At 34.3% G+C, this 16,148-nt stretch overlaps 1 protein-coding gene across 2 annotated transcripts in view; it reads right to left on the bottom strand.

Moving 5' to 3' along the window:
* hrg (poly(A) polymerase hiiragi) overlaps positions 1–16,148 on the bottom strand; it is a 374,011-nt gene that overhangs the window by 99,209 nt on the left and 258,654 nt on the right. For both annotated transcript variants that reach the window (XM_090407503.1, XM_090407502.1), the window contains exon 13: positions 4,875–4,928. In XM_090407503.1, coding sequence (XP_090263629.1) covers positions 4,875–4,928 — 54 coding nt within the window. The remainder of the gene's footprint in view (positions 1–4,874; positions 4,929–16,148) is intronic.

Raw genomic sequence — 16,148 nt, 5'->3', positions numbered from 1 at the left:
AGAAATCCTCAAATATAAAGATATAAAAGACGATTGAGTAGAGTTCTCATAGTTCCCATCTATAAAAACAAGAATAAAGTTGAACATTAAAATTACAGAGGAGACTTCCTACTAAGCGCTCCAGGTAAGATTTATGTAAACATACTTGAAAAGAGGATGAGAAAAATCATAGAAGAGGAATTGAGATTAGAACAAGCTGGATTCAGGCAACATAGAGATTGTCAGGATCAGATTTTCACTTTATGACAAATAGTTGAGAAATCATGGTAATATGAAGGATCTATAATTTCAAGTTTTGTAGATCTGGAAAAGGCACACAGCAATGTTCCCAAGGGAAAGCTTTTCAAAACACTACAATTTTTTTGAGGTAAATGGAACATAATAGAGGTAAATACATACTCAATATTTAAGTTGTAAGTCAGCAGTTAGAATTTAATGGAATAGAATTTTAATAGAATTTGATGTTAAATTAGGGGTAAAACAAGGAGGCACATTATTTCCACTCCTATTCATTATCTATATGGATCAAATTATGAAAAAAAGTGGCATTAAACCTGATATTAGAACTGGAGATATCAAACTTAGCTTTTGCTTTATGCAGATGGTGTTGTACTTCTAAACAAATCTAGTGTAAGTCTCCAAGATTCTCAAACTAAATTGAATAAAAGCTGTAACAAATTTGGCACAAAAATCAGCAAAAACCTTAAACTATAAAATAGACACGAATACAGAAAACTCAGCTTCATTCTCAATGGGGAACCTGCAGAACAAGTGAAATGTTTCAGCTATTTAGGCACAGTTTTCAATGAACATGATAAGTTAAATCTGGAAATAGAAAACAGAATAAGCAAAGCTGGTATGTTAGTAAGTCAGCTGAATAAATTTATATAGAATAAGATCTGAAAGTTGGGTTAGAAATAAGGCACTTATCAAAGATTAGAGACCACATATATATGAAAATTCTGAGGAAAATTAGCAGGCCTGGACAAATGGCATCAATAGCAGAATCATATTAAAAATGAAAATAACAGAAAGGAATGTGGCATTGTTCACATTCAAGAATGTGTGTGAGCAAGCTAATCTAAGCTGGTATGGTCACTTAAACAGAATGGGTGAGGAAAGGTTAGCAAAACAGGTGTTTGATGCCAAGATGGCAGGAAAAAGACTTTGTAAAATACCAAGGTAGATTAATTCAGTCAGAAGTGCCTTAAACAAACGAATTATCAGATACAACAATATTAGAGTAATATTAGAGAGCTGACAAGTAATGGATTAATTTGGAAAAAAATTTTTGATATTAATATTAATAAATGCAAACTTAATAATATATTGCTGTCATAGTAGCCTGAACACCTCCTTGTGTGTACATCAGGAGACATTATTTAATAGAAGAGATTAAATTGTAAAATGAAATAGAGTATGATATGTTAGACAAAAAAGTATATTCTTGTTTTTTAATCCTTTACCTAAGACTCAGCAAACAGTTTGCTTATGAAGTATCTTCACGACTAGGCTATTTGTACACACACACACACACACGCACACACATATATATCCTTTGCAACCAGTGCAGTTTAGTATAATATATGTGTCTAATATAATTTACTTTGGGAAAACTTTCTGCAACTATCCGTAATGCACAATGGATAGTCCGAAGGACATGATGCATATTAAGTTCATTTCTGGGAATAAATTTCATAATACACCTACAGTTAGCTAATGAATAATTTAGTTCTTAAAGAAATGCATAAAAGAAAAATCTACAGAAAGAATATCAATCTCATGAATCAGTTACAGAGTATCATAAATATAAGTAACAACTAGCATTAACAAAACTATGTTAAAAATTAAGAAAACCAAATAAAACTATTATATATGTTGCACTTTAAATTAAATACTGCTATAAAAATTCATATTAGCTAGGAATGCTAATATTAATCCAGAAAGATTTTAGAGATATCTAACAAAGGGTGAGGGGTAAGGATTATAGGAACAAATTTAGCATAATCAGTTTGTGTGGAACAATTTTGAATAATCTGGCTGTGGTTGCAAAAGAATTTAATAAGAATTTTGGAATAGTATATGTGAAAAATGGTTTGAAGGACAAGATTTTACCTAATAATATAATGCAAGAGGAAGACATTTATGATATCTTAAATTACTTGGCAATTTATAAGGTTAGAGGCATGGATGATATAACATATATAACAGATGTATGCCAGAATAAATTTATCCATTTTTGATCATATTCAATGAATCACTAAGACTGAGAATAGTTTAGTTCCTTCTGACTGGAAGTTTGTAAGGACTACTCTTATTCATAAGGGTGGTTCATCACAAAGTATTACTGACTAATTAATTCTGTTAGTATTATAGACAATGTAATGGAAAAATTAGAATCATTTCCAGGTTATTCTTAACATGAACCTTGTTAAGCATTGCACAGCATGGTTTCATTAAGGAAACATAAGGATATGACAAATAGTGCTTGCTTTTTATGAAGTTGAAAGAGATCAAGGTAGGAATATGATGTGATTTATTAGGATTTCAGAGAATTTGATAACATTTCACATAAGAGCCTACTGATTAAAATGTACTAAATATGTATTGATGCTCACCTACTGAGATGGAAATGGGGTTGAATAACAGATGAAAGGAAGCAGTGTTCAGAGGCCAGTATTTGAAGAGCTAGGTTGTTGTTAGGATACCACAGGGTTCAGTTGGGACCCTATTTATTTAATATATTTATGAGTAGTTTAGGTTCAAATATTAACAGTTAAATGTTCTGAAGAAAGAAGCCTGTGTAGCTCACTGGAAGTGCCATTTGCATTCCATGGCAGTTGACTGCATGAAGGAAGACTTAGGTTTAAATCTAGTTGTTGACTAGAGGAACATTTTCTAAGCCTTTTTTCAACTCGTTCCCGAGTTAGTCATTCTCTGGCATGGGCAACGGGTTTTTTCTCCTGGAAACTCGAGTATTGGTAATTCGTCCAGTAAATTCAAGAAAATTGACTGTCGAACCCACACTATTTTCAGACATTAAAAATATTGTGTGAGGGCTAGGGACCATGAGAAGGTGGCACTTAACCACCTCTTCACAGTATGCCGATTAAATTACTGATAGTCTTGGGGCTGAAACAGCCTCGTCTACTCTCTATACAGGAATAAAAGGTATTAGCTTTTTTTTTTTTTTTTTTTTTCAGTTCATTACAGGATGATCTTAAAGTATTGGATGAGTAAACAGGGAGATGAGATTTAAAATTTAATATAAACAAATACAAGATATTTGATTCAATAAAAGGACATACAAAGGTTGTTATGCAAGTCTTTAGTCAGAATGCCTATGCAGCCTTATTGATATGATATTTGCTTCCACACTGCTAGGTCACCCAAAGAATTGCTTGGAAAGACATAGATGGATAAGGTGCACTGTGCCGCGTAATGAGTCACGTGTTTGTAACTGGTATAAATAGGAGGAATGTGATGCTCTTAAGTCAGTGCAACTGTGTCCAGCTAAAATAGCTGGTAGAAGAGAACTGACAGATTGAAAAAGGCATTGTGATAGGATGCCACGTTGCAGGCCTATGTACTTGCTTCAGCAAATTGTTGACAAATTCGGCCATCCCAGGTCAATAATCAGTGATATCATATTGAGATGGAAGTGCAGGAAGTCAACTGCAAGTGCTACCTACAGTGGACGACCCACCACACTCATCAAATGTAACCATAGAAAACCATGAGGGATAATATGTAAAAACTACCATTCATTGACCGACACTTGAGTGCAGAATTCTGGACATCAACAGGAACACAGACCTGTATAAAACATTCAGAATTAAGGCTCACAACATGTTTTCCATGATAGGACCGCAATATGCAAGCCCCACATTACCCGAACAAACATGCAACATCATCTTCAGTTATGCAAAGAGCATGTACAGTGGGATGTGGAAACTTGGAAAGCTGTGTTATGGAGCAACAAATCAACCTACACCCTCTATCAAACAGATCGATGGGTGTGGCAGATGTTCAGTGAATGTCTTACTAGAGTGTGCAACCAGCACTATGAAATTCGGAAATGGTGGTGTGATGACAAGTGGTGCACTGCAGCTCATGGATATACTTGAAGGAAACAAGCTACAGCATAAATACAGATCACTTGGCACCCCAAAAAAACAGCTTTCTATTCCACTCCAGACACAATTTTTCACCTGATCCTCTGCAAACCTCAAATTCATACTGTCATGAAATTCTGCTCTAATACCCAGGGGAATACTCAAATCCTTAAAATTCTGGACCATCTAAATGAAAGATTGAGACTAATCAACTTCCGGCGTTGAAACTTCAAACATGACAATTTCCCCAAAATATGTTAAACCTGAGAAGCAATCAATACGAAATTTTAGTAAACTCCAACCTCATCTTACTACTATTCACAAGGTGAATAGTAGTAAGATGCAAACATTCATAAAGAATGTCCATAACCTTGTTATAACCTTTTCTATTTCATGTTATCCTACTCATGATATAAAGTTATTCTGTATATTCTGAAATTTATATGAATGTGATTCTTATAAAGAAAGTCACCATTTCCAAAAACTGACTGGCCCAAAGCACATCACTACCTCATGCACTTCTGACTTTTCACCTTTATTTTTCATATGAAAGCAGTTTGAAATAAAGCATTCATAATCGCATAGCAGGAAACTCACAACTTTGTTGGCTTAAATTATTTATAGACAAATAAGGAAATAAAAATCACAGAAATACTCTGAGAAATGATTCATAACACTTTATTAAGAGTACTTATTTTCAAAAGAAAAACAACAGCACTAAATGATACTATTCAGGTCAAGTTTTAAAATAAAAATTACCATTCTAAATGATGTTCCTTGGTAGATGCTGTTGCAATAAGCACAATAAAATGCCTGTAAAGAGAAAATTTAAAAAAAATTATTATTATAATTCTGTTTTATGAATGATTCTGATTAATGATATTATTGAGACTACTACAAATAATCAGTTGGATTTCCATACTCCCACATGCCACGAGAACTCATCAGAATTAAATAAAAAATAATGCGCTTTAAAAAAATTTTTTTTAAATAATTAAATACTCTAACAATATCAAAATGTTTAACAAACAAAGATTGCAATGTGCAGCAACAGTAAAAGGACTTAATGGTCTAATATGCTTATTAAATGCATGTCATTCAGAGGCTACTTTAATTCCATGTTAGACAATTCTAGATTTATTGTAATTTTAGCCAGAATTTTTGCTGATTATAATACAAAAGTTGTGTTTTCTAACAAATGCACTTGCTCAAGAAAATAATTGTGTTTATAGGTGTTTATTGAATCATCATCTTGCGTTAGTTATATAGGTGCAATATATATAATTCATATTAGGTGTTTATTGATTTATCATCTTGCGTTAGTTATATATGCATCATACATAATTCATATACGTCATTTTGAGGACATATGGTCATTCCCGTACCACACAACGTTTTCGGAGTGAAACCTTTTGCTACAAGTGGTAGGGTTGCAGATGCTGTTTCCACACCAAGTCAGTAGGACAATCACAAACATCCATGACCCTGGCAGGATTCAAATCTACAGCCTCTTGGCTGGAGAGCAGATATGCTAACCACTCAGCCAACCTGGCTGACTATCACCTTATGGATTAATTTATCATATAAACATTTATTTATTTACTCTTTTTTGATGTTACATTTCCTTACTTAATCAAACTACTGACTTCATTCTAAGATGTTCATTTATAAATAGCTATATTAAAAATTTAACATGTTTGAAATCATTTAGCAATTTTTACAGAATGAAAAAATGAAATACTTTATATCAGACGTAATTCAATTGTGGTGACAACTTCTGAGTTAAATAATTATCAAATCTATATGCAGACCAGATAATTATTCAACTAAACAAATATCATATGTATATTTTTTGTACCAATTTATTATCTTAAATATTGTAAAACAGTGAAGATAAACTATTTGAAGAGCAGTCTCATTTAATCCTCCCCATCTTTTAATATGAAGAATATTCGTAAAAGATTGTAAACATATCATACATTAATGTCATAGGCAGGCTAAGCCTTAAATAATCTTACAATGCACTGAAGTGTGATATCATACAGTTTTTGCCAGTCTGGTTAGTTGGCTGATCAAGTGAATAACCCAAAATAAGATGTTAGAGAGTAAAAGTGCTATCCTTCATTCAGCTACCACTGGATTTTGGCAACCTGGTTCAACTCAGGTTGCCAAAATCTTTGGTATATCACTTCCGTGCTTTATTAACCATAATTTTATCATTATTGAAACACATTTTATTGTTGAGTATATTTCCATATATCAATTAGCATCTTAAAAAATGTGAATAAGACAACAGTCAAGGAGGAACCCTTTGTCCTTTCCCTTCTGTCACATATACTGATTATGAACAGGTCCATCTTCATTGCTGTGTAATTAATGCTATATAATAAAATTCCTCTAATTGCTAACAAAGTATTTAATATTTTCTATGCATTTTCTTTCTTGGTCTTCATTTACATGCCTTCTGGATGTCTTGAATTTCATTAATAGTGGCTAGAGAATTAAATGATAAAAGTGAAAAAGAACAGAATTAAATGATAAAAGTGAAAAAGAACAGAATGAAATAACAGAAAACTCAGAAAAAAGATTGTCAATTTTCTAAAAATTTGAAAAAAAAAAAAAATTTTTAAACCACAATACAAAAAATGTGGAGAATAAAAAAAGGACGTACATATATCATATATTATAAAATAACGAACAAAACTATATGAAATACTGGCAGGGGTGCTTAAGGGTCAAAGCTGTATAACTGAGAGGAGACCTCCACATATACTTTAAAGGAATGCAGAGAACTGACCAGGGTTTCTGACCTAATATCCAATACTCATCTTCTCATGGTACACCCTGTTGGGTATCTACCTGGATACTGAACGAACGAGGATGGACTGGCAATTTGGGATTTAGCTGATCAAATTGTATTCTTATTGGCTTAAACCAAAATACAAAATGAAGATACAACATGACATAATTTCATGCCGGCTGGGGCATCGACCAGTTAAACAAGGCCCCGTTGTTTTCAGCGTAAACAGTGAAAAGTCAGCTACTGGAACAAATCTGAAAACACACCGCAACTCAACATCACCAGGGTTAAAGATTGGTACTATCAACATAAGAATCCTGAATGGCAATGAAATGGAGCTAGCTGAGGAATTAGATAAGTACCAGATCGACATAATAGGGGTGACTGAAACAAAAAAGACCAAAACTGGTGAGATCTTTCTGAGCAATAAATACAAGATGTTTTATTCAGATGACAATCAAGGAAAAGAAGAGGATAGCCATAGTATTCAACACTAAATACAAGGCTAATCTTCTTGAATGGCAGGCAGTCTCAAGTAGAGTGATGTGGGGAATGGATAGAATGGAGGAATTTTTTTGAGGCTTTAGAGAAAGCAGCTGACACAATGAAAAAGGAAAAGTCAGTCCTTGTTGGGGATCTAAATAGCAGAGTAGGAAATGACTGTCAGACATACAAAAATATTTTGGGAACATTTGGAGAAAAGAGCAAAGCTAATAATAATGGCAAATATCTGTTGGATTTCTGCTCAGGACATAGACTGGTTATTACTAACACCATGTTCCAACATAAAAAAGTGCACAAATTCACATGGAGAGAAGAGGCAAGGAATAAGAAAAGTCTCATTGACTATGTTATTGTAGATAGTGATATTTTCTCCCTGGTGCAGGACGCCAGAGTGTACAGAGGATTTGAAATTGGAAGTGATCACTATTTAGTCTTGAGCAGGATAAAACTGAATTTCATATTGAAAAGAATAACATGTAACAAAGTTTTAAAGTGAATAAAAGTTGAGCAGCTTTCAGATGTGAACTGTAGACTAAAATACACAAATATTATTGAAGAAAACATGAAAGAGTTTGAGAACAGCAACCAAACCTTGAAGAAAACCTTGATTGATTCGGCCAGAGAGGCATGTGGTGAGCTTGTCTGCAAGAATAGAAAAATCAGAACTCCATGGTGGACACACGAAAATAAAGAGGCAGTGAAGGAAAAGAAGAAAGCAATTCAAAAGTTTCTGGCAAATAAGTCTGCTTGTGCTCTTAGAGAATATAGAGACAAATGTAAGAAAGCTAAAAACTGTGTAAAACTAGCTAAACAAACGTCACTGGAAGACTTTGGCAAGAAGGTGGCAAAATATTCTGGAGATTGTGGAAGAAGCTTAGAAATGGAGTAAAGAGTGTTGAGTTAGAGAGATGATAAAGATGACATGAAAATGGGAGAAAAAGATATGATTGAAGTATGGAGTAATTACTTCGAAAAATTGCTAAATGAAACAGGCAGTGATAACATAGTGGTAAAAAACACTCAACAGCCATACAGTCAGGAATACATATCCATACTTGAAGTAGAATAAGCCATCAAAGGCTTGAAATGTGGAAAGGCAGCAGGAGTAGATTATATTCGACCAGAAATGCTGAAGTATGGTGGTATAAAAGTCTTACAGTGGCTGCACTGCATAGTTCAGAAAGTCTGGAAGAGGGATGAATTCCCAATGATTGGAGTAGAGCTCTAATAGTGCCCATTTATAAAAAGGGAAATAAAACTGAATGCGAGAATTACAGAAGTTTTCCCTACTGAGTGTTCCTCGTAAGATTTATGCAAGTATACTTGATAAACAATTGAGAAGAATTGTGGAAGAAAAGTCTGATTGAGAACAAACTGGATTCAGGCCAAATACAGGCTATCAGGATCAGATCTTCACTTTAAGACAAATAGCTGAGAAATCATGGGAATATATCAAAGAGCTGTATTTAAGTTTTGTCGATCTGGAAAAGGCATATGACGAGGTGCCAAGAGAGAGAAGCTATTCAATAAGCTAGTTATATGGTGTCAATGGGGCATTATATCAAGCAATACTTAGTCTTTATTTGAGGTGTAAGTCAGCAGTTAGAATTGAAAGAAGTACAGGAAGATGGTTTAATGTTAAATCTGGTGTGAGACAAGGATGTACATTATCCTCTCTGTTATTAATCATCTATATGGATTACATTATGAAGGAAAATGGTATTAAACATATCAAAATTGGAGATGTTAATGTCAGCTCTTTGCTTTATGCAGACAATGTTATACTTCTAAATAAATCCGCTATAAGTCTGCAAGATTTCCTGACTAAAGTGAATAACTGTTGTAATAGATATGGTATGAAGGTCGGCAATAAAAAGACAAAGACAATGAAAATACGCAGAATCGTTGAAAATGTCAACTGCATTGTGAACAGAGAACCTGTGTAACAAGTAAAACATTTCAGCTATTCAGGCACAATTTTTAGTGCAGATTATTATTATTATTACATGACACCTCCAGGGAATTCAATGACTCGTTGAGGGAGGCCACTCTACAACTCTGTCTCCACTTCTTAATCCACCAACTATCATCATCTACACCAGCACCATCACCGCCCACCATCATCACTAGTATTTTCACAGACAATCACAAACATCCATATCTCCGGCAGAATTTGAACCAGCAGCCTTTTGGGTGGAGCGCGGATACACTGACCACTCAGCCAACATGGTAAATTAAATATGGAAATATACAACAGAATCAACAAAGCTGGTATGGTAGGAAGTCAACTTAATAAACTGATATGGAATAAGAGAGAAATTAGTCGGAACACTAAATTAGCTGTATACAAGATAGTATTCAAACCAGTTTTAACTTATGGATCTGAGAGTTGGGTCAGAAGTAAAACACTTGACCAAAGTCTAGAGACTGCAGATATGAGAATCCTTAGAAAGATTAGAGGAGTGAACAGATGGCATCAATGGCAATATATTAAAAATAAGGATAATAGGAAAGAACGACACTGTCAACATCCAAGAATGCGTTAGCAGAACTAATCTCAGATGTATGGTCACTTGAACAGAATGGGCAAGGAAAGATTAGCAAAACAAGTGTTCTCTGCCAGGCTGGCAGGAAAATGACCCAGAGGAAGACCAAGATATACGTGGATTGATATGGTACAAAGTGCCTTAGACGATAGAAATATAAGAGCTGATAATGTTGGAGTTTTGACAAGTAAGAGACTGATTTGGAGGAAAATTGTAGATAGGAAGTTAAGAATGTAAATTTTTCATGTAGTACCATCATATCCTGTACACCCCTTGAGGGTATATGGTAGGAATTTGATGATGATGAAACACTTGCAAGAATTTAACATCTGCAAACTTTGGAAGTGCTCAGACGATTACAAGAAACTTGACCCTCCAACAACAAAATATAAATAAGGTAAATAAAGAAAGTGAAGAAGTCTAAGGAAATAAATTTAAGGCTGAATTATTATAAGACAATACAGGAATATGATACTAAATAATAAAATAATAAACATATATTAGAGGCATGAACAATGAGATAATAAGGAAGATCACCCTGGGGGAAGAATTTAGATTTATTCCTCAAAAGTTCCCATTTTTCGCTTCTTTCGATACTGGTACTGTAATGTTTATCCATCATTCAGTGGGGGAGATCTATACTTTCTTAAAGAATAGTTTAAGTTTCTTGTGTTTGTTCATTTCTTCCATCCATATTTAGTATTTTATTATAAATTTCATCAATCCCAGATGATTTCTTATATTTAAATTTTGAAAAAACTGATTATGTTAATTTATTTTAATTTCTTCTTCATATAATTTGGTAAAATAACTTTTTCTACTGTTTTCACTTTATAACTGACATTAATGATAATGATTCAATGTATTCACATTTCTTAAATTTCAAATCATTTTCCATATTTGTACTCCACAGTCATATTCTAATTTTTTACATTCAGATTATAAAATAATACTTAGGGTTACAGATGCAGAAGAGGTTGTTCAACTAATGAATGCCCATTTTGCTAAAAGCTATCAACCTGGTGTACGGAACACTGAATTCACTGCTAACTCTTCAGAAGAAACTCAGGTGTATGAAGAGGAGGTATTAGAGCTTTGGCACAAATTCAATAAGAATTCAGCAATAGGGACTGATGGGATATCAGCATGGGTGTTCAGCTGAACTGGCTGTTCCTTTGACCAGGCTATAATTTTAGTCTCAGAACAGGGAAGATTCCACAGGAGTGGAAAGAATGTATGGTAATTCCATTACACAACGGTGGTGCAAAGACTGATGTATCCAACAATCGACCAACTCGTATCTCAGGATTGGTGTGGAAGATTTTGGAAAAATTGGTTATGGCTTGCATTCAGAAATGGGTTCACAGTGAATCTCTACTTTGCAATGAGCAACATGGGTTTACTAAGGGAAGGTCATGTTTTAGCAACATGCTCACATTCTATAACAATGTTACCATTGAACTAGACAAGAGGAATGGATACATCATGATACTTTTGGATATTGCTAAGGTTTTTGACAGAATACAGCATGGTAGACTGTTGCATAAATTGGAGAATATGGGTTTGGATTATAGAATATTAGCATGGATAAGAGGATGGCTGGCTGACAGATATCAAAAAGTGGTATACGGGAGATGTCAGTCTGCAAGATTTAAGGTAACTACTAGTGTACCACAAAGATCGGTGATTGGTCCACTGTTATTCAATCTGTACATTAATGATACTGGGAAGGATTTGACAAGTGGAATACAGCTATTTGCTGATGATGCAAAGATAAGTAGGGTAATCAGGAATGCAGATGAAGTACTTGCAGAATGATTTGAAGGAATTGTGGGCATGGGAAAATGGATGTCAGTAAATGTAAAGTCATTTGCATAGGCATGATTAAATATCCAATGCCATATTATATTGGTGGGATTATGCTAGAAGAAACTGATCAGGCTAAGGATCTTACAGTGTTAGTAGATAAGAAGTTGAAGTTCAGGGGCCATGTAGCAAAGATTGCAAATACAACTCAAAAGATAATTGTAATCAACATGTAAAGATAAGGATGTCATTTTGACTCTTTTCAAGGAAAAGAGGCAAAACCTCACTTGGACTATTGTGTCCAGGTCTGGTTCCATGGTGTCTGTTGTGATTCTGATATAGTGGAGCAGGAGAGATTGCAAAGGAGTGTGTTAAAAATGATATCAGGTTTGTGGAATACTGATTATGAAGACAGATTGAGAATTTGTAGACTGCAGACACTAGCAAACAGGAGAAAGAAGTGTGATATGATTGAGACTTACAAACTTCTGAGAGGGTCAGTCAGAGGATTTCAGTTGATGGAATTTTTCAATTTAAGAGAGGTGGGAAAAGGACAAGAGTCCTTGGAAGCTGAGAATGAATGCCACTAAGAAGGGAGTGAGGGCTATCATGGGGTGGTGCATGAGTGGAATTGATTGCCATTGGATGTTGCGAGTGCAAGCAGCCTGAATGAATGCAAGAATAAGTATGATAGCTGGTGCATATAGTATATGGCCTCCCTCGAAAAGTCCCTGACTCCCTTGAAGTCGCTTTTAATAATAATAAAAACCAAAATAACCTTCATATTATTTTTCCTCAATAAGTATTACTCTTTGTTTATTTCATTTATCTATTACACTCCATTTGGCTATATCATCTTATAAATGTTCAAAATATTTATAAGATCTTATAAGGGATCTTATCTTATAAATGATTATCAAAAACAGCATTTAATATAAATTTACAAGATAAGTAAATGACTGATTTACTCAGGCACTGGGGATAAATAAAAGGAGTGGGTTGTTATGGTACTCAACACTAAACATTTAGATAAACTTTCTTTTTGAATGTGCAACTATTTGACTCATTTTTTTCACACCATAGAATTTAACAATGGATGTGAAAATAAACTTTTTGAAACAGAGCCAATTCTAAGCAGAAATTGGACAATGAGATATGTGCCTATTTCACAGAAAGTTGTTCTAGAGGGTGATCAAGTCATTAAAGAGGACAACTGAAACAAAAGCTAGTTCTTGCTGGTGACCTAAAAAGCAGAGTAAAAAACAAGTACTAGACCTTGGATACTGAGTGGCAAAATCTAAAATAAACGGTGGTTGACTCAGTTAAGTAGTTGTCTGTAAATACAGAAATAAAAACTTTGTAGTGGGCACAAAATTAAAACAGTCCATGGAAAGAAAAATTATCTAAAAAAAATTCTCAGCTAATAAGTTAGCAGACTCCTAGAGAATATAGGGAAAATACACTGCACACGAGTGTGCAAGGTGCATTGTGCTATATAACGAGTCAGTCATGTGTATGTAGCCAGTATGAACTGGAGGAATATGATGATCCCAAGTCAGTGCAACTATTTGTGATGCCAATGAACATTGAACTTCGAGAGGTATCTGAACATTCTGGACAATGCATTGCTTCCAACTTTGTGGCATTTTTATGGAACTGAACTTTGTCTCTTTCAGCAAAACAATGCACCGTGTCATAAGGTGGCTCTTGTAACTGCATAGTTTGTGAACATGAATGCCATCACACTTGACTGGCCTCCACAGACCCTGTGTATGTGAGACTTGACAAAAGCATGGGTCCCATATTTCTTGCAAAAGCACCATGGAAGATGTAACGAGGAAAGTTGAGGTGAGATGTTGTAGAGGGTGCCAGTTGTGGACCGGTTGTAAACAGTATATCGGAGCTGGTAAGTTGTGGTGCACATCATTGATATTGGAATTAAGATCTCTGATGTTAGTGAAGTAACTTTGGACGTTTTTTCCCTTGTGAGGAGTTCTGGGATTTTTTTAATTTTTGGATATTTTTCAGTGTTTTATTTTGTGGGAGATTATATTTTTAACCACAGTGACTCTCAGATTTTTTGTACTGTTAATAAGGGATGAAGGACCTATAAAACAAATAACATGTCACAGCTATTTAGGAACATTTTTTAATGAAGATGGCAAATTAAATATGGAAATAGATAACAGAAAAAGCAAGGCTGGTATGGTAGGGAACTAGGTGAATGAATTAATATGGATAAAAAAATAAGCAAAAATTATAAATCAGTATTATACAAGATAGTTTTCAAACGAATTTTCAACTTATGGATATTCTGAGAGAGCTTCTGTAGCTGTTGGTAACAACAACAACATCCTTGCTAGAAATATCTATTTTCACTACAACCCAAAGCACCTTTAAATTTTCAATTTTCAACAGAAGGTAAGTTAGGTTGGTCTCATGCAGAAGTGGCAAGATTAAACTTATCTGCATAGTCTATGCAGATAAGATTGTCTTGTAGTAGCAGAGATATGCAAGAATATGAGTTACTTGGCTGTGACAAGCTATTGAGTTTAACAATTATGTTAGGCAAAAGATGAAAACACACAGATCCTGAGAGATGAACTGGAAATAAAACGGTTGATTTAAAAATTAGAGACAAATATTTCTGAGAAAAATTACAAGAATGAACAGACAGCATAAATGGCAGAATCACATGAAAAATGAAAATAATAAGAAGGAAAGTAACATTGTTAGAATTCAAGAACGTGTGAGCAGAGCTAATCTAAGGTGGTAAGGTTCTTAAACAGAATGGTAGAAAAAAAGATCTCCCAAAGATGACAAATATAAACTTAATTTTGGGGATGTTTGGAATTCTGGCCAAAGCACTAGAGCTATGAGATCTATGTACTACGGCTGTAAATTACATGTGTGTGCATCCTCTTCAGCAGGCTAGTTTGCCTACTTTACCAGAACAAAATGACCTTTCACCTCCACATGAAGCTTGCTAGTTCACCTTCAGAACGGTGGGGGGAGGGGTGCCCTTCTAAAGGTTCTTCACATCCCAGATAAGATTTAATACCAGGTTTTTCCAATACATTGTTCATACTGATTGAGCTAAAACTTAATCACATATTACTAGTATAGTATATTGTACACCCTTTAAGGAACATATTAGGAATTAGTTTACATATTTTGACAATGCCCAAGATGAAATCATATCTCAGATGCAATTAATCTTTATAAAGACTTTTCAACTGAATGTGAATTAGCATCTTTCATATGGAAATGGCAGATGTTATCACTTTCAAAACAGTCAGAAGAACACATGCAACTGATAGCCATAATACACCATGCAGACAGAATTTTTAATTAGATTAAAAAGAAGTAGGTCCACTAAGTCAACGTGATGGAGTAAAAAAAAGCAGTGAAACACATGGGTATTTTATATGAATTTAAACTAATTTAATCCAAATGAGAATACTTCTGGTGTCTTGGTATACTACTTCTCATATAATTACCTAGCATAGACATAACTGTTGAAAACTGAAGGCCTGGATGGGCAGGATTTTTGAATTAATGGAAGTGTTCCAACCAGCACGAATAAGATTAGTAACTTGATCAAATCAGAGCAAGTGTTTGGACTAGGTTGTGAAAACATTATAATCATCATGAAAAGAGAATAAATTCTCAAAGCTGTCCCACCTTCATGCTGTTGCAGTACCAAAGGACACAAGGCCAAGGATGGCTGATCTAGAAGGAGACTCAATGAGTTTATGATCTGATTTACCTAGAGAACAGCTGATGTCAATGGTATGTTTGAAAAAGTTTCTGCACTTCTGATTAATTAATAAACAAACAGGATTTTTGTGAAGTAACTTGCTGATTATAGTAAATACTTCGGCATCTCCTCCAATTGGATTAGTAGAGTTAAGCATTAAAATCACTAAAGAGATAGACTTCTTCATTTAAATACTCGAAATGCAGAAAACGAAAGTCCGGTGACAAAGAGTTGAAGTTTAAGTGATTTTCAAATAATGGAGAGAAATAAGGCCAACAGATCAATGATACAAAATGAAGACAAGGAAACTTTGTATCACAGAGGGTCTGTCCTTGCAATGGAAGAAATAATACAAATTAGAGCATGGACAGCTAAAATGTTCAATAGATATTAATATAGTTACAACTTGGGATCAGTAAAAACATGGTGAGTGATATACATCATTTAATTTTATGAATGCAAATACTGGAAAGGATGTGTGAAAGTATTTTTCAAGTCCCCCTTCCAATGTTTTTTAATGAAGAGTTTAGTAATAATAATAATAAATCCGTTAATGCATTTTAGCCTCCACAGGAAGTAGATGAGGCCATTTTAGCCTAATTTTTGGAGCCTGGGAG

The sequence above is a fragment of the Typopeltis vanoorti genome, chromosome 17 (assembly GCF_054136105.1).
Source record: "Typopeltis vanoorti isolate ZY-2024b chromosome 17, IOZ_Tvanoo_1.0, whole genome shotgun sequence".
Classification (NCBI taxonomy): Eukaryota; Metazoa; Arthropoda; class Arachnida; order Uropygi; family Thelyphonidae; genus Typopeltis; species Typopeltis vanoorti.
The sequence above is the reverse complement of the archived record's forward strand: the minus strand, read 5'-3'. Positions and strand labels throughout refer to the sequence as shown.